This window comes from Amblyomma maculatum, chromosome 2 (genome assembly GCF_055883805.1).
Source record: "Amblyomma maculatum isolate TAMU_Amacu chromosome 2, ASM5588380v1, whole genome shotgun sequence".
NCBI classification, from domain to species: domain Eukaryota; kingdom Metazoa; phylum Arthropoda; class Arachnida; order Ixodida; family Ixodidae; genus Amblyomma; species Amblyomma maculatum.
The window spans coordinates 41,032,922-41,051,033 of record NC_139345.1 but is presented as its reverse complement, the minus strand read 5'-3'; the positions used below and the strand labels follow the sequence as shown (position 1 = coordinate 41,051,033).

The 18,112-nt window shown below is 47.7% G+C and overlaps 1 protein-coding gene across 1 annotated transcript in view; it reads left to right on the top strand.

Annotated features, from left to right (window-relative positions):
- The first annotated feature begins 192 nt into the window (after positions 1-192).
- Positions 193-18,112, top strand: part of LOC146198491 (uncharacterized) — a 125,599-nt gene continuing 107,679 nt past the window's right edge. Inside the window, exon 1 of the mRNA XM_084593993.1 lies at positions 193-290. Within this exon, the coding sequence (XP_084450119.1) occupies positions 266-290 (25 nt within the window). The 5' untranslated portion in view covers positions 193-265. The remainder of the gene's footprint in view (positions 291-18,112) is intronic.

Genomic DNA, 18,112 nt, shown 5'->3' with positions numbered 1-18,112 from the left:
AAGACTGGAAAGTGCGCCCTCTAGTAACCAACGTGCGTTACAAATATTCAGTTCTGATTTCATTTCAAATTAATTGCTGCTTCCAACGTCAATTAGTATCCAAATTCTATGTTTTCATAAATATTGTACTACTTAATTATAGACGATGCATCTTCAATCTTGCACTGCGCCAAAAGGTAGGTTTGGGGTTGAGAGTAAGCGCCGGTATAAAAGCACTCGAAACCGCGTTTGAGGCTAAGCCGGCTAGGCGTCTTCTGCTCCAACCATGGCGACAGGACTCGACACTCCTCGTGAGTGGCAAATTTCTTTACTGCCTTTCTTGCAGGGACCAGGATATTCGGATTCCAGAACCTTCAACGGAGAGCGGCACCAAGGTTACAGCTTTCACAAATATTGATAAAGCTATGAGCGCACTTAGCTCGCCGCAAGCGCAGAAACGTTCCACTCGCGCGTCACCGCGCGACAGCCGGCGCGTTGCGAATCACGCCGGGAGCTGTCATCGTGTAGAGCATTGCGCACAGCGTAGTGGTTGCACTTATCTGCTGTCACTAGTTTGTGCTGATTGTTTCTGATTTCCGGCAAGATGATTGAAAGTTTGTTCTATCTTTACATTTTGTTTTCCGGTTGGTGAGCGCTCAAAGGGTGCGTCGTTTCGGTTTTGGTGTCAGACGGGCGTCGTCGCATCGCGCGCCTGCGAACTCGCGTGCTGCCCAGCCGTGGCGGTCAAAAATCGAAAAGGTTGCTCCGCTCAGCTCCTTTAAGCCATGCCTTTATGTATGTCGAGTCTGTGCACTGATTACGTGCCGCTGCTCTCCCTTGCCCCATACTTGAATTTCATTTTTCGTCTCCTTTAGCTTTAATGCAAAATCTCTTCCCCCTACCGAGAATAGCATGACTTTGTCAGTCATTCAGATGACCGTTTGCATACATCACTTGCTGAACAGTATATGTATATATATTTTTTTCGTCCTTGTTAGAGGAATGATGCATGCTTTAATTTGCGGAAAATGAGTGCATTTATAAAAAGAAGAGCTTTTGTGCATCTTTCCTGACATCGTTTGAGAGCAAACGTCTGCATCCTCTCAATGGGAGGCTGGAGCTAGAGAAATCTTTCGGTGCGCCGAATGAGGAAATAAAGACGTCGATAATCGCTGTATGAAAAAAAGCGGGAGAGAATTTGAGTTGGGCCACTGTTACGCGGCTGATTGTTGACCGGCACCCAATTGGCGAAGCCCTGCAAGCGGCGCGACGTGCGTGCGGCCCGAAGGATGGACCACGCCCAGGCCATATTGTGTTCGGACATTTCTTCGGCGTCGGCCGCCGGCACTTTTTCGGAGGAGGCGGTGGTGTTTGCTTGCGCTGTCGAGCCTATGAGGAGGTAGCGGAAGGGAGAGGGTGAAAGACGGTGGAAAAAGCGGGGGAAGAGGAAGATGGGAGCGAGCTGCGAGGCCAGACGAGCGGGAAGGAAAGGCAGGAGGGGCGAATGGACGGAGAAGGTTAAGGGCAAGGGGGAGGTGCGGGCCGGCGGCAAGTAAGATTCCTAGGGAAAGGGTGAGGAGAATAGCAAGTCTTTTTTTTTTTTTTCAATGGAGGAGGGAAAAACGAGTATCGCCTTCTTCCTTCGTTTCCCCTGACGCACCTTCTCTCTCCTCAACTGCAGGCATTGCATGCGCCTGCATTTTTTCTGCATTCGCTTGTTATTTCCTTGCGCTTTGGTCTAGGGAGGCTAGCGGGAATGAAGTGACGGTGAGGGAAGAAAGCGGCTGTGGAGAGGCTTTCGCTACGGTTTGATGTGTTTGCGCTGCGCGGGCTCCTGGAGAGGACGAAAGTCCCGTCTCCAGCAGCCAAAGAGCTAGTCGGAGCGACAAGAGCTCGGAGTGGAAGGGAAACAAAAAGGAAGGTGAAGGCCCTCTCATCTTCTTTCGTGCCCTACAGTGTTTTCGTTTTGTGTATTTCTCATTTAGCCACATTCTCCCCAGTTCGCATGATAGGCGACTGGTGTGCGGAACATTTGTGCTCTTTTCTGCCAGTTTGCTAGTTGAAGGAGGGAGAGAGAGACGGCTTGGGAATAGCATGACTGCTTCCTTCCCTCTCCTCGTTCTGTCTAGCCGAACTGCTGCCACCCCGCCGTCAGATCGATTCTTCCATGGCTGGGGGCTTCTGGAGGCTGGCGTCCGGGATGGAAGCAGGCGGGGGGGGAGAGGAAGCCATTGCTGGAAGAGACGTTTCGCAAAACGCTCTCCCTCGTTTATGGAAAGCAGCCGGCGTTCAGAAAGGGGATCACTGCTGGAAGCACATTCCCGCTCTTGCTCTCGTGCGCTCTCCCATCCTCCCTAGGCGCTTCCCCAAGGGTGGAGCATTCCCTAGTTCCTTCTACCTCTCCCTTATTTATCGCCTTGCAGCATCATAAGTTCTTGCCGTCCTCTTTTATTTATTTTTCTATTTCGTTGTGCGTCGCCCTCCATTAACTCATACAAACGTTTCGCTCGTTTCTCTCCTGTTTTTATCACCCACCTTGGCCATTGTCTTCTAGCGAACGTGTGTGCACTTGCTCACGTCTTTTTTTTTTTTTAATGGTACCCTATAAGGTACTCCTTGTTGTCCTCATTGAAAAGCTAGCTGCTAGTGCGGCCTATATTATGCACCTCTGCTGCCGTCATTTTCTACTTCTGACGCTCAAACGAGCAAACGAAACATTTCAATGCGCGGCCTGCATATATATATATATATATATATATATATATATATATATATATATATATATATATATATATATATATATATATATATATATATATATATACATCGTACACACAGAAATAAGAGACAGGTCCAAATAAAGTGCGGCAGGCTCGAACTCTGTTATTTTAAGTCAAAAATTTTTACCTTATTATTTTTTTTATCATTTTTTTTTTACCTTGATTCAGACTGACGGAATTTGGAGACCGAAAAGTAAAAATAAAAGGGGGGGGGGGGGGGGGGCAGAAACTCAAAGCGGGGCGAATTAGGCGGAAAGCAGCCGCCAGGCGCCTCAGATTCTCAGCGCGTTAACTCTCAAATAGAATTGGGATGGCGCTCTCACCGGCCGTCCGCTCTGTCGAGCCGCCATAGCTGGCTTATACTTGTTGCCTCCCTCTACCCTTTTTTTCTGACCCGTCAATTCACTTACGTCTGCTGCTTTCCGATCACTATTGGCTTAGGATTCAGTTGGCTTTGACTTCTTCTCGCCTCTGCACGGCTACGCGCGGATTTTTTCTTTTTTTTTTTCTTTCTCTTACCGTTTTCTCGCTGTCGAGAGGAGGGAAAACGGGTGCGAACGGAAGGGAGCAGCTAACGTGACTCGGTTACTGCCCTTGTCGAGGATGGATGCCAGGCGCTGTGCGGCGGGGTCTTGGCTTTTCGTTTTTCCGTCGGAATTAAAAGCGCTGCAGCTCTTCCTTCCCCCCCTTTCAATTCCTTGCTGGGGTTTTGTTTCATTTTTTTTTTCTTCTCTTACAGACCTTGCGCTGTATTTGGCGAACGAGTGTTCTGTACATCCCCCGCTGCTTGTTTTCCGCCCTCCGCGCATTTACACATACATATGTACACTCGTGTGCCCAGGGTTGTTTATTCATTCGCTCGCTTTATTTCTCTTGTCTCGCGCAACGAAACGTGCCGCCTTGCAAATTGAATTTTGCGCGAGCTTTCCGAGACTGCTACATTATTTCTTCCTTTCCCTCCGTATACCTTTCTTTTGCGCCTTCGCTATAAGCTTTGTCGTTGCATGTTCACGAGCTGGCTGGCAACTTCGCCTTTTCTTTTTCGTCGATGTCGTCGAAGCCATGCGTCCTGTAAGGTGCCGGTTCGACACGCATTGAGCACACAACGCGGGAAGCAACCGGCATTCCTTCGATGCAAACACAGCCGTTCGCTTGTATAGCACAGCTTCATCGAACGAGCGTAGCGATGCGGAGCGTCGTTTGAGATGAGGCGGAAGGTCGGTCAGTAATTGCATCGTCATTGTCTGTGGATGCATCCGAAAACCTCCACATTTTCGCTTCTCGCAAAAATTAAAGCTCTGTGGCAGAGCTAGATGTCTAGTATCGAAACAGCACACGGTTTGTGCACTTATATTGGTGACTGGATTTTGTCATCTTTCATTTTGTTATTTGTCATCTTTGCCATCATGACTGCGCATTCGTTCTCGACATTGATTTGACGGGCTGTCATTTGAAGGAGACACTATCGGTGCATCATCGTAGGCATACGGACAAGCTTGGCATCGAAACAGTAACCAATAAAGTCGATACCTAAACTATACGTTCACGCTTTGTTTCGCTTTCACTACACAACGAATTGGCATCACGCATGCTTCATGAATCACTGCACTCTTATTAGATCGAATGTTTATTTCTAATGCTGTTTTCGTTGGCGACACTGGAACGGCGGACCCCTCTGAAGCGTGCGCACTGGCATCATCATCGTTGCACTGTCGTCGGGACATGCGCAAACAATACTGAACAATTTTTTTTTTTTTTTTTGTGCGCGCTTTGGAAAAGTAAGCAACCGGTGGCGTAGTGTGGTAAACACTTGGAAACCTATCGACAAATTGTCATCCTTGCCCGAACGTCGTGGCGCGAGAAAAATAATAGAATAATAGATAAAACTCGTGAGGTCACATCGCAGTCGCTTGAGTTTTTTTGTTTTGTGAACTCTATTAAGTAAGCGAAGGTGAGCCAGCTGTATACTGTTTGATCTATTTTTATTGGCATCGTACGGGCCGCTGGGCCCCGGTTGGCCATTCGTTTTGAAGAGGACGGCTCAAAGTTAAACCTCACGAGTCCGGTGCGAGACGTGTGAGGTTGTATTGGCTTTTTTTAAAGTCGTAGTCGCTTACAGACTCACCACCCCTCTCCCTGGGAGGTCGGACACGGCAGTAAAAAAAAAAAAATGAAAAAAAATTTGTTCCTTTTCTTGCTTTCAGCACAGCACAAGATGCTCACCATGCGCCGCCTCTATTCGGTGCATATCCGGGCGCAAGGATCTCCGCTTTCCTTTGCTTGTTTTTAAAAGATGACCCTGAGACGCTTTGCATCTCTCTTCAGTCCATTGTCAGCGTTCGGTCACCTTCCAGTCACTGAGAATGAAATACCCTATCTTTAATTTTGCTAGGTTTAGTAAATGGTTTGCGTTTCCTTGAGAAGACCATTAGCACGCACTTTAAAAAGCGTCTAAGCGTCCAAACATACGCTGTACTGCGACGCCGACTAGTTTAGCGAAGCTGTTAGGCCATGTTGCGGCAAGCCACGAGTTTCAGAGTAAAACTGCGCCGTCAACGCAGTTTGTGTGTGTGTGTGTGTGTGTGTGTGTGTGTGTGTGTGTGTGTGTGTGTGTGTGTGTGTGTGTGTGTGTGTGTGTGTGTGTGTGTGTGTGTGTGTGTGTGTGTGTGTGTGTGTGTGTGTGTGTGTGTGTGTGTGTGTGTGTGTGTGTGTGTGTGTGACATCTTTAAACGAGAATAAAGGTCAGGTGTAGCGTATATAATCTTTTCTGCTTGCCTCGTCTCGCCCGAGTGATATCTGCGCCACGGCTCTATAACTACACCGAGGATGTCAAGAGTTCGCTCGGACTCGTCCCCTCGCAAACCACTTTCGCCGCGACTTCCACGCCTGTCGAGTGTTGCTGCTTTCACCGGCCACGGTTCCCATCTCTTTCAGGACACTAAGTGCCGCTTGTAATGACACATCGGGCGTCCGATAGGGTTGTATTCTCATCTGTTACTGCAGAGGCCCAGCGCCATGTGTGGCTTGGGCCGCGCCCCGGATTGCGCGGAACTGTCAGGGAACCGGAAACACGCGGAAACGCCTGGGAAGAAAGAAAAAAAAAAAATAGAAAAGTGATGAGGGGTAACACCAGCGAACTTGGTGCATCGGGGATTCCCGCGACGCCCCTCCCGTACACACAGACAGTCAGCCCTTCCGCGCAGTCGCCGAGCTGTCGGGCATTGATTAAACTTGACCACGACCGTGGGGCGCGCGTTTGCCGGCCGGTGACCGAAGCCGAGGACGGCGGCCCGGGGGCAAAAACCTCGCCATCGATCGAGCGCCGCCGTGGCTGCCGGCTGGCATGGCGGAACCGGCGTGGCTGGGCGGCGAAGCCTCTTTTCCCCGCGTCGTCGCGCCAGCGTAGCCTGTATCAGTGGCACGAAGGCGCCGTCTTGTCTACGGGATGCTCGAGGCGTGTCAGGGAGAGCGCTGTTGTCGCGGATATGACGACGATGCGCCACATATGGGTTCATTGCCTGCAAGCTGCATGGCGCAGCAAGGCAGTGCTAGAGCTCCGCTGCAATTGAGCCTGGAAGACAATAGATTCTGAAGGAACGGGCAGTGTCGGTATAGTGTCCGATTAACTGAACAAATTTTTGCAGCTTTAAAAAAGAATGTCACCAGCACATCTGGGACGGTGCAATGAAAAAAAAAAAAAAAAAGGAAAAGTGTGTGTGTGTTGGGGGGGGGGGAGTATCTGGTAATATATAATTTAGAACAGTACTCTGCCGATGAAACCTCCACAGAACGATGAAAATTTGCTTCAGCCCTCTTCATTGACTGTAATGCAACGTGTGTCGCGCGAGTGTTTGAGCAACCCTTCATGCCTTGTCTTGCCAACTCCCCCTCCCCCCCCCCCCCCCCCCCCACACACACACACACTTTATTAACATTTTCTTTAGACTAGGGAATCGTGTCGCAGCCGCCAAAATTGTGGTGCAATGTTGGATAACTCCTGACTGTCAACCTATATGTCGCCTCAGTTTGGCCATGTCAGGGTAGCCCTACTAACCGCAGCAGCGACAGTCCAGCGCCGTATGGCTCGCCACTGTACTCGAATGAAGAAGCCGTCAATCAGATAGCGGCAAGGACAAAATGGCTGCACGAGCGGTAACGAAAACATCCGTTACGCGTCGTTACCTCCGCCTTCCTCTTCGCCACGTACGCAGCTCATTTTACATATACACTTAGGGCCTAACCGGCTTCATCCCGCAGCTTCGTTTTAAACGTGGCTCGCTTTGTATTTGTGACCACAAAACGGCGCTTACTATACGTACGAGCAATATGAAAGGAAAAGTGCTCCTACCTAATTGTGCTAAAAAAAGGTGCACTTGATAACCTAATAATTCCTAGGTACCGCCGAACTGAACATTACAGGAACAATGCTATTAGAATGATATAAAACTTGCAGTAAAGTTATATGTTGCATCTGAAGTTCGCATTAATGTTAAAAATGGGCAAATTATAACACTCTTTGGAAACTATATCAGTTTAACATTCAAAGTAAAACTTATTTGAATGGCGATTTTTTTTATATTTTTAAAATGTTCATATTAGCACATAATGTTGTATGTGACAGCATAAACTTTAGATGAGCATTCAAAACAGACATTGTTCCATTTTTTCGTCTAATGTTATTAGATTTATTAGTCATGTGTATAAAACTTATATTTAAAGTGCCGGGTCGCATAAGTTTTTCATTTTTGAAGTAAAAAGGTTTTTCAACTGGTAGAAATTTGCAACTAAGCCTATTAAATTGTGCCTGCCATTGATTGAATGCGCGGGTCTATTATGAAGTTTTGAAAACTGCATTTATTACCCATTCAGCACTATCACTAATGGGGTACCCTCTCATTTATTGATGTATAAGGTGTCCGTTCGAAGGTGTGTATGACTTACACGTCGTGTACTGCGGAGCTCAAGTATTGCCCTCGTTCTTGATCCTTGCAATGCGTTACATTGTGAGCGTTCATAACTGGCGGGCCTGTATGCTAATGAGGGTTGTTCAAATATTTGATTCATGTTAGGGAAAGCTGTATGTTATTCGACCGTTTATATGTAACATTACAGAAACGTTAGAGGTGGGAAGAAAAAAAAACGAACATTAAGAACATTGAATTAGCACTTGACCAAAGCAAAAAAAGGTTACAGAAATTTGAATCGCTTAGAACATATGACCGGCGACCTTGGCAACTGGTCACTCGACATTGCGTTTGTCCCGCCCTGAAATTTCCTCAAACTATCCAGAATCATCAGGATGGATTCCGGCTTATGTACACATATGTTTACGCTCGCGACATTTGTACATATCTTGCTCTGGTTGAGAATGCATATGGCTGAATGGCATCAGCGTAGTCGCTGTCGTAGCCCCTTCGAATACCCTGGTCCCTGCTCAACCCATATACAGCCTAAAACCCTCTTCCGAAGTTGTGCCCCAGTGCGCCGTTTCCCCGGGCGCTGCCGTCGGGGCCCGCTGTACGTCTTCGCACTGGAGAAGATGCCAAGCGGCGACGAAGGCCTCTCTCCCCACCCGCTGAGAATTGATGGTTTTTACGCTGCCGGCGGCGGTAGCGGCGGTGATGGTGCCTCTGGTGCCTCTTCTTCAGTGACTGCTGCGCCAGCACCGGAAGTCGCCGCCACCGCCGCTGTCGGGGCGCGCGATAGCGGCGAGGAGAAAAAAAAAAGGGGGGGGGGGGGGGAGCGCTCCGAACAGTTCATCGCATTCCTTTGCTGTTTCTGTATCCCATTACATTTATTACAACTGTGTGTGCGCGCCTTGTCGGCAACGGGAGGGAGGGGAGGGGGGGGGGGGGGGGGGAGCGGGAAAGGGGAGGTGTGGGGGAATAAAAAACACACGTGTTGAATTTGAGAGCCCGCCGGAGAGTATTTATTAAGGAGAGTGGCTTTGTGGCAGGAGTGGTGTGTGTAGGAGACGGTGTTGAGTGGTGTACGGGGAGGCGAGTATGCGTGGGAGGCTTGTTGGCAACAGCCCTCGCCCATCCTTATGCTCCCCTGCTAGGTTGCCCCCTCCTCACGCAGCGTTAACACAGAGCAGGGAGCGTAGGGGCTGCGCTCGAGTGAAGTACGTATACGATATGGGCTGCATGGAAAGAAAATGACTACTGAGAAATGAAGCGTTAAAAACAAATATTAACGAGCTTTACAAGTCGTCGAAGTCAAAAGCAAGGAAAAGGAGCCGAAGGAAGGGAAATGGAAGCTGAATTAAAGCAAGATGAGTTCCGATGAGTGCGTATTGGCGGCTGCATCTGCGCTAAATGCTCGCTGGAGCGTGCAAAGAGCACGAAAATAATCTTTTTCTTTTCTTTTTTTTTTTAGCCAATCACGGAGAATGAGCATAAGATGGCAGATCGAAATGAGGCGACAAGGGGAGCCAAAGCGGCAGGTCCGTTGGTCGGTACTCGCCGCGTATCAAAGGCAGAACGAAGATGGGAGGCGGCGAAATTTGATATGCCTTCCTCTGGGCTCTATAACTTTGATCTGTGGTGTTTCGCTCTGGCGGTATTTTGTTTTTCGGTATTTTAGCTTATTTTGTCTGGAAACACGACAGTGCGTGTGCTGTTAATGAGATTAGTGAGATAGCACCGTGAATTAGTCATGGGAGAGGTGTGATGATCATGCGAGGGCGGGGCTTCCGGCTTTTGCTTCGATCTCTCCAGCACCGGCACTACTGTTACTATACTAACTATTACTACTGTTACATCGCGAACGACTGTCCCTGTTTCCGATGTTGAGGAAGAGAGGCGGAGAGCTGAAAGGAGTGACTGCGTCACTGACTTCCTTTCTCTTGCCGATCTGCGCAGCTTTGCCGAGAGATGAAGCCACGCGAAGCGAAAGAGAGAGGGGAAGGGGCTCTGCATATCGCGTATCTCACTTCCGTTCCCTGATCCGCGCCGCCTGTTTCTTTGCGAGATGTGTGGCGCGCCTTGCATGGCTCGCAGCTCGTATCGGCGCACTTCCCGACGGCCAGCAGTGTGTGTATGTATACACAGCACAACTTGCCCCGGCTGCGCAGTTTGCCCACAAAGGCGGTGCCGCTCTGGGTCGAAAGGAGATGGCTATCGAAGCATTTGCGGCGCAAATGTCGTTTCTCCTCTCCCAGTGAGGGGAAGGCGTTAGAAGAGTTAGGCACTCTTGAAGTTAATGAAAACTGCAGACGCTTATTTATTTTTTCTGGTAGCGCGACACCTCTCAGGCTACAATCGGATAGGAATGATTAGTGTGAAGTGGCCCGCACGCACACAAAAAGGGATTTTTAGTCGTACGGGGCGGGCGCGCTGAGGGGCAAAAGGCGTGATTTCTATTATCCGTTCGAGAACTGCAGTGCTAGGAGGGCTGCCTAACGGGGTAGTTATAAGCAGGGGTTAACCGCTTTGGGTGCTTGATGTTAGGTGTAGTACTTGTAGGAGTTTATTAGCCTCGTTGCTGACAGAGAGTATGCCAGCGTACCTAGCTTCTCGTTCATACTCGCTTATATCAAACTTCTGGTTTATCTGAATTGATGCTTTAGCCCCATCAGCGCATGTATGATCAGGCTTCCCTTAATTAAATCTTTTCATGATTCGACAGATTTTCGGCCCTTCTCAGGCTGAAAAAAAAATTAATTGTACTCATTTTATTAGTTATGTTTATTTTCATTTTCGTGAGCATATTACTCTTTAGAGGCCTGCAGCCTTTCTTTGGCGGACTTACAAACCAAATATTTCGGCGCATAGTATCGGGAATTGCAGTTAGCAAAAAAAAAAAATCTATCCGGGGCTCATTTCCCCTTTTTGCATTTTTATTATTTTTGCCTGCCTTCCTTTATTTGTGAGCACCTAGTCTGCATTGCAATAGCATGGCCGGTGGTGCTACCTCCTCGTTCTCCTCCGCTCCTTTGTCGTGCTATCAGTCTCCTCCGGCATTCTACGGTTCTTTTTACTTTTCCTTCGTTTTCGTAATTAGAGTATATTTTTAAACGAACACTGGGAACTGAGCACCTCTCCCTCTCTCGCTTCATATATTTTATTATCCCCCCTTTTTTTTTTCTCCCCTCCAATTTACGCGCGTGTCGTTTAAATACCCGGATGTCTGCCTCCCTTCAGAAGCTCCCAGGTTCCGCTAGCCGGCCAACTGCTGCGCATTCCCCAACTCTTCCCTCGAATTCGTCTCCCCGTCGTCTCCCCTTCGTGTTTTCTGCTCATTTCCGTAACGCCTTCCCTTTTGTTCCCTTCCTGCGTGTGCCGGCGGTGCCTTGCGCACCGCCTCGTTGCGCCCCTTGCTCCCTCCCTCTACCATAGTGCGGGGTAGGGATTCCCTTCTCCCTAGCCATGGTATTATATGGCTCTAGCTCTTCGTTTGTCAGATATCTTTTTTTTTTTCTTCTCGTATGTGGCGTTCGTTAGGGCTTTCCCTTCGCGTCCACAGCTTTGTCCGCTTTTTGTTTTGGCGGTGATTAAGGTTGCTTGATCCGCGCGTTCTCCTCCATTCTACCCTCCTGCGTCGGCTATTATAATATTTCCCCTTTTCATTTATTTTGCTGCGGAATCCTTGTGCATGAGCTGTTATGAATAACGGAGGCAAGAAAAATAAAACAAAAGGAAAGCCCTAAAAAAAAAAAAGCAGGGTGGTAGAGGAAGAGGAGGGAGTATAATCGCGCGACGCTGGGTATTCCACTAAATTGCTCGAATTATGTTCGCCGATTTTTTGGATTCGTTTTTGGTATTGAGTCGTTTCCCTTTTTCGTTCCTCTTTCTCTGTTAGCACTTGGATTGCCTGAACTCTCAGAAGTAGGATGACAAAATACGCGGTAAATTTTCATGCGCGCATGCGAAGTAACGAACAGTTAATAAAAGCCATTTATAAGGAGAACCGCAGATGTTAAAACATATATAGCAGAGCCGCAAATAGAGCAAGCTTTTGACATAACAAGCAGGCCACAATAACCGAGCGAAATGGCAGGCTTAAATACGGCAGCAGTGGCTCGTTACCTCTATCTTCTTTGTTTTACAGTAGTAATCTTTTTTTTTTTCTCTCTGCATCAGAGACGCTCGCCGTCTCTCCTTATTGGGGCGGTATAGATACATAACGGGGAGCTCAGCAAGAACGAGATAGCACCCACAGATAAGCAAAGCAAAGCAAGAAAATTCTTAGCGGTTCACTTACGAAAAAAAAAAAAAAAAGTATACAGAAATGAAGAAGGAAACACAGCTGGCATGACCCGCGCTACACATCGACGAATCCCAAACGCAAATAAGGGCCTGAGTGGGCTTTCATCATGTGCCGACGATATGCCTATCGGTATTATATATGCCGTACTCCTTCACTGCAGAGTCAAAATGCTGGCGCAGCAGCGGGTGTCACTGTGATGCGCGCGTGTACCCTTCTTCCGTCGGCGGATATACTAATATATCGCCCAGCGGGTTTTATTATATGGACATAATTGAGGCGGGAGCGCCTCTCCGCTTATCGGTCTCGTCTCGCGCCGGCTCAGCGCGCACTCCGCGCCCTTCTCTCGGCCCCCTTTTCCTTCTCTCCTCCTTTCCATACTCCGCGGCGCCGGCTTTGCTCTTTACGAGGGAGCAGCTTAGAGCAGTAAGCTCATTCCGCGATGATATAAGCGGGAAGCCACTGCGGCGATCGTAATTCTTGGGTCCCCGACCCTTTTTCGTTTCTTTGGGCTTCCTGCCCTTGGCCTGTGTGTGAGAGAGCGTATTTGCACTATGCTGCCTCTCTGGATGTATATTAGTTTTGCTGTTCGAGGGTTGCCTGTATCACATTTCCTTTGGGCGTTCTTTTTCGATTTTTTTTTGGGAACGCTCCATTCTGAGCCCAGAAACATTGGCTAGCGGGATTGGGCTCCCCCACCGTCCCGTGGTCAAGTCTTGCGGTGTTTTAAAAATGAGATTGAAAACACAGAATCCCGCCTTCCTTATGCCGTGGATTCTTGTGTTTGTTGAGATATCCATCATTTCGCAATTTCTTACAATTCGAAGTTCCCCGCATATGCAAATTTATTTGTCTCGACAGCTTTAAAACTTTATTCATGTCGGCGCATCTCCACAAGCTTTTTGAAGGTCTTGTCAGCTGTCAAAGTTCTTTTCGTTATTCTTTTTCATTGACCATATCCTTCTTTGACTATTTGTTGTGGGTCCCATAATGACGGAGACTGGACAGGAGATGGTCTTGTCAGTCTTTACTTCCTTCCAAACAAATTGCATAGGGACATTTTAAAGGTGCAGCCCGTTATAGCAGCCCTTGTAAGACGCAGTGACCTCGGACTCTTTTTGTTTTATTGTGTGTGTGTGTGTGTGTGTGTGTGTGTGTGTGTGTGTGTGTGTGTGTGTGTGTGTGTGTGTGTGTGTGTGTGTGTGTGTGTGTGTGTGTGTGTGTGTGTGTGTGTGTGTGTGTGTGTGTGTGTGTGCGTGTGTGTGTGTGTGTGTGTGTGTGTGTGAGAGAGAGAGAGAGAGAGCGCTTCACACCAACAGGTGGCCGTTGCTCCATCGTTAAAATTATGCTACCTAATTGGAACTTCGAGGGAAGGAAGTTTTAGGTTCTAGCCATGGCGTGCATTGTTCGTAGGAACGATGGGACGAGCGGCGCAATTTGGTACGCTGTGCCTTGTAACTCGTCGAGCCGGACATGGTGTCGCGTACAGCTCCAGCTCCCGGCTAGTCGGGAGTGGGAGGTCGAATTTGGTCAGATACTGAAAAGGCAACAAACAGAACGACGCCATTCCTAAGAAACCGTCTTTTGGAAAAGTATAAATAAGTTTGAATTCTACTCGCTCTCATAGCTCGATGGTGGTAAGAGTTTCGCTGGCTGTTTAGGACGAGGTAGTGAGCCAGCAGAGGTGGCAGTCTCATTTTTTATTATTATTATTATTATTATTTTTTCAAAAAGGGCGAAACGGGGTCGAAACGCAAAATCTCCTCCGCTTATGACGTCAAGATTTCGGATAACGTTAAAAATAAAGGCAAAAAGAAAAATTTGCTTGCGGTGTAGCTTAATCCTCAGCCATACGCTGCACTGGTCCAGTTGACGTTCCGCGCAATGTTTGTGACGCATGTTCTGTCGATGCTTGCGACATGGCATGGAACTTGATTATTGAGCTCGTTGGGCATTGCTGTCGTTGGACGCGCTGGTTTCAGCTCAGCAAAAATAGAAAAAAGAAGTCTCAATGCGTGCGTTTGCAGCGTTCACTTCAACATTCTTGGGCTGCGCCGCAGATATGAGTAAGATTATCTTGTTCTGAATTTGCTCTTCGACTTCACGTACAATGGTGCAATGTTTAACGGGACTGCGAGGGTGCTTTGTTGTTGATTCGTAGCTATAGATTATAGCTTTCTGAAGGCACTACATTTATCGAAAACGGAGCTTTTATACGCTGCGAAAAGGAAAAAAGGAAATTCAATACAGGTGTCGCTGCCACTGGCCGTTTTCGCTAGTAAACTGTGGTGACGTCACACAGATTTTAATTCGCACATATCCCTGAGGCTAGGCTGAACCGGCATCCACTTCAAAACAGCAATCACGCTGTCATTTTCGACTGACGCTAAATGTTCGAACTGAGTGACGGAGGACAAAAAAAAAAAAAAAAAAAAAAGAAAAGAAAGTGCTTCCATTTTTAAATCAAAATTTCTCTAACATATAATCCAGTCTTGTGGCCCGGAGGCACGCCTAGGTGGCCAAGAAGAGACATAGAGTTTATTCTTGCCGATATTTTTTTCCAAGTGGAAGGGAATAAACTGCGCTTGGCTCGTTCTTGTGAGGGTGCAAGGCTGTCCAAGAAATACGCGAGTGATCTATAGCACGCTCTCACTCATACTGAAGGGATCTCGAGCGCCTTTGCGTTGGCTTATCATCGCATACCCGACTAATATGCCCTCGGGGACTAGTCTGTATATAGCTTTGGCGTCGCCGCACCCTCGTTGCTGTAGCACAAAAGGAGCGGAAACTGATGCGCGTGTTCTTTGCAAGGCGTAATCCCCATACCCTGCTCCCCCCTCAGGGTTCAGCAGCGTGCTGCGGGTTCGTCCGGCTGCTGCATTTGTCCTTATTAAGCCGGCGACATGTGCGTGCCTTGTGTGCTGCTGCAACCCTTCCGTTGCGGCATTTTGTTGCGTCCGTGGCTTCCATGCTTCCATTTTTCCTCATCAACGTGCGGCTTATTTGAAACCAGTGCGCCAGACGCATAACGTGTTTTGATCTTCCTTGGTTGCGTGGAGGTTTCACGTCCCAATGCTGGACGTGGCAGTAATAGGGGTCGAATATAGCGAAAGGCTCTCGGCTATGCAGTTTGTGCAGGACAGGAAGTCGTGCTACTTTCTGTGATTCATTAAGTTTCATTACTGTTGCAAAGGTCACATCCGAACTGGCCGAAAGGGTTTGACGTCACACTTGGAGCAGATCAATGAAAAAAATCAATTGCATCAAAAGATAATTTAGAAAGAGTACGTGGGATGCATGGTATGGATACTGAGTCAGACTCCCTGCCCTCGGACCACGCAGGAAGGTTCGTGCGGTTCGGTTATATCTCTGTATGCTAATTAGTGTACACGTGTGAGACAGTAGAGGCATAAGTCGTGGGAGTAAACATAATCTCACAAGCGTGTAGCAAGTCACTAAATTGCGGAAGATTTGAACCAGCAACTACAAGTATGTATGGTGCGATCGAAAATGGCTTCTCGCAAATATGTATAGAAAATACGAAATGGCGGGAGATTTGAACCTAAATTATTACTGGCATGTTTGGAAGCCGGCACGAGTGCATGCCATTGAGGGAGTAAACGTATATATACGCGATCCACTAGAGGAGCCGCTGACGAGAACCATTTTAATGCTCTTCAAGGCAGAGCTCGTGTGCCTCCAAATTTTTCTTGTTTGCTTTCACAAGTCGTATTGATATTAGCTACTTTATACAGCTAGTTAAATTCGCATAGTTGCAAACGTGACATGTACACTAACTGCCAACTGCTTATCTCCTATGTGGTGGCCATTTTTGGAATCGTTGTTTGACAGGAAGCGGTGTTAACCAACCAGTCGCCGTCACTGTCGGTCGAGGGCGCGTGAGGCCTTTCCTTGTTGATAAGATTGCAAACCAGCAATGAAACAACCAGAGAAAAACAAGGCTAACGGCAGTGTGGGTCTACATCTGTTTAAGTGCAAGCCGCTCTTATCCGTCTCGCGGCTGTCGCTACGTTCTCGCGGGCTGATCCATCCCGATGACAAATGGCCTCCGATGCGGTCGTGCTCCGCGGTGGTACGTGCAGCGCCCGTTACGAAAGCGGACGGAGCTGCCGCAGCAGGGATTTCGGCTGTGTTTTTTTGTTTTTTATATATATTTTTTATTCCCCTCCCGCGAAGAGTCGTGCAGCTCTGCACGCTCCGCTAGCTGTGAATGGCCAGCTCGGGCTTCGTGCTTCGCTTGGCAGCGTCGGATCGAATCAGCTTCCTGACACCCTCCGCGTGTGCACGCTTTACACGAGGTGCTTCTCGCAAACAGACGCGTCGTTGCTTTTGGGGATTGTTATAGCCCGTTATTTAGTTTATTTGGGCCCTCTCTGTTGTTTCATGCGAAGGGAGCAGCGTCCAGCTTAATAACTGCTGGCTCCTGGCGCACATTTTGAAGCGGCCTTCCGCACTGTCAGCTTTGCCGCAGCATAAGGGCTGCACGCTTTCTGACCAAGGCCTTGTCTTCCTCTTCAAGTGTTTACACGGACGCATTGACCGCATGGATCTAGCATCTTTGATCAAGCTTCGGGTACCTGTACGTTCAGTGTGACAAAGCCGTAGTGTTTGATCGCCGTTCCAACTAAGACCCATTGTGCGAATGATGTCAATGCTTAACGCCATGACCCCGTGTGGCCCTGGTGTATTTAATCAGGATTTTAACGCTTTCAGTCGAAATCTGCTGTGCTCACTGGGATATCAGCTATTCACTATCACTCATTATCACCGTCTTCATCACTTTTATTAAAGCTTCCAATCCAAGAGACCGGACAGGATTGGCAGAGATATCAAAGCTAATCAATAAGCTCACAGTGGCCGATATAAGGAAGTATAACATGGAGAAAATTGAGCTTGCTGTAAAGAACGGGGGAAGCCTTAAAGCGGTGAAGAAGAAATTAGGCATAGGCAAAAATCAGATGTATGCGCTAAGAGACAAGGCGGGCAACGTCATCACGAATATGGACAAGATAGTCAAAGTAGCCGAGGGCTTCTATACTGATTTCTACAGTAGCCAAAGTAGTCAGGACCGTAATGAGATTGGCGGTAGGGAAAAACAGTCAGACGTTCCACCAGTGACGAAGGAAGAGGTTAAGAAATCCATAGAAACTATGAAAAGGGGAAAGCAGCTGGAGAGGATCAGAAAACTATAGATTTGTTGAAGGATGGAGGGGATATCGTGCTAAAAAAACTGGCCACCCTGTATACGCAGTGCCTGTCATCGACGGTACCAGAACCATGGAAGAACGCCAACATTATCCTCATTTATAAAAAAGGGGACGCTAAGGACATTAAAAATTATAGGCCAATCAACTTACTGTCTGTTAAGTATAAGGTATTTTTACTAATGTAATCGCAAATAGAATCAGGACAACCTTAGACTGCAATCAAGCAAAGGATCAAGTAGGGTTTCGGAAACGGTACTCTACTATCGATCATATTCATGCCATCAACAAGGTGATAGAAAAATGTTCTGAATATAACCAGCCCTTATACATAGCATTGATTACGAAAAAGCATTTGACTCAGTAGAAACCTCGGCGGTGATGCAGGCATTGCGAAATCAGGGGGCAGACGAGCCGTACGTGAAAGTACTGGAAGATATATATAGTGCCTGCACAGCAACCATAGTTCCGCATAAAGAAAGTAACAAAATTTCAATAAAGAAAGGTGTTGAGCAAGGAGACACGATCTCCCCAGTACTATTCAGTTTGCTCAGAGGAAGTATTCAGAGACTTGGAATGGGAGCAGTTAGGAATAAGGGTAGATGGAGAATACCACAGTAATTCGCGATTTGCTGATGACATTGCCTTGCTAAGCAACTCGGGGAATAAACTGCAAATGATTGATGACCTAGACAGGAAAAGTAGAAATGTAGGCTTAAAAATCAATATGCAGAAGTCTAAGGTAATGTTCAACGGCCTCGGGAAGGAACAGCTGTTTACGCTCTAGGTAGCGAAGCAGTGGAAGTAGTAGGCAAATATGTTTACCTAGGACAGGTAGTAACCGCAGATCCGGACCATGAAAGAGAAACAACAAGGAGAATAAGATTGGGATGGAGCGCATTCATTTGGCAAGCACTCGCA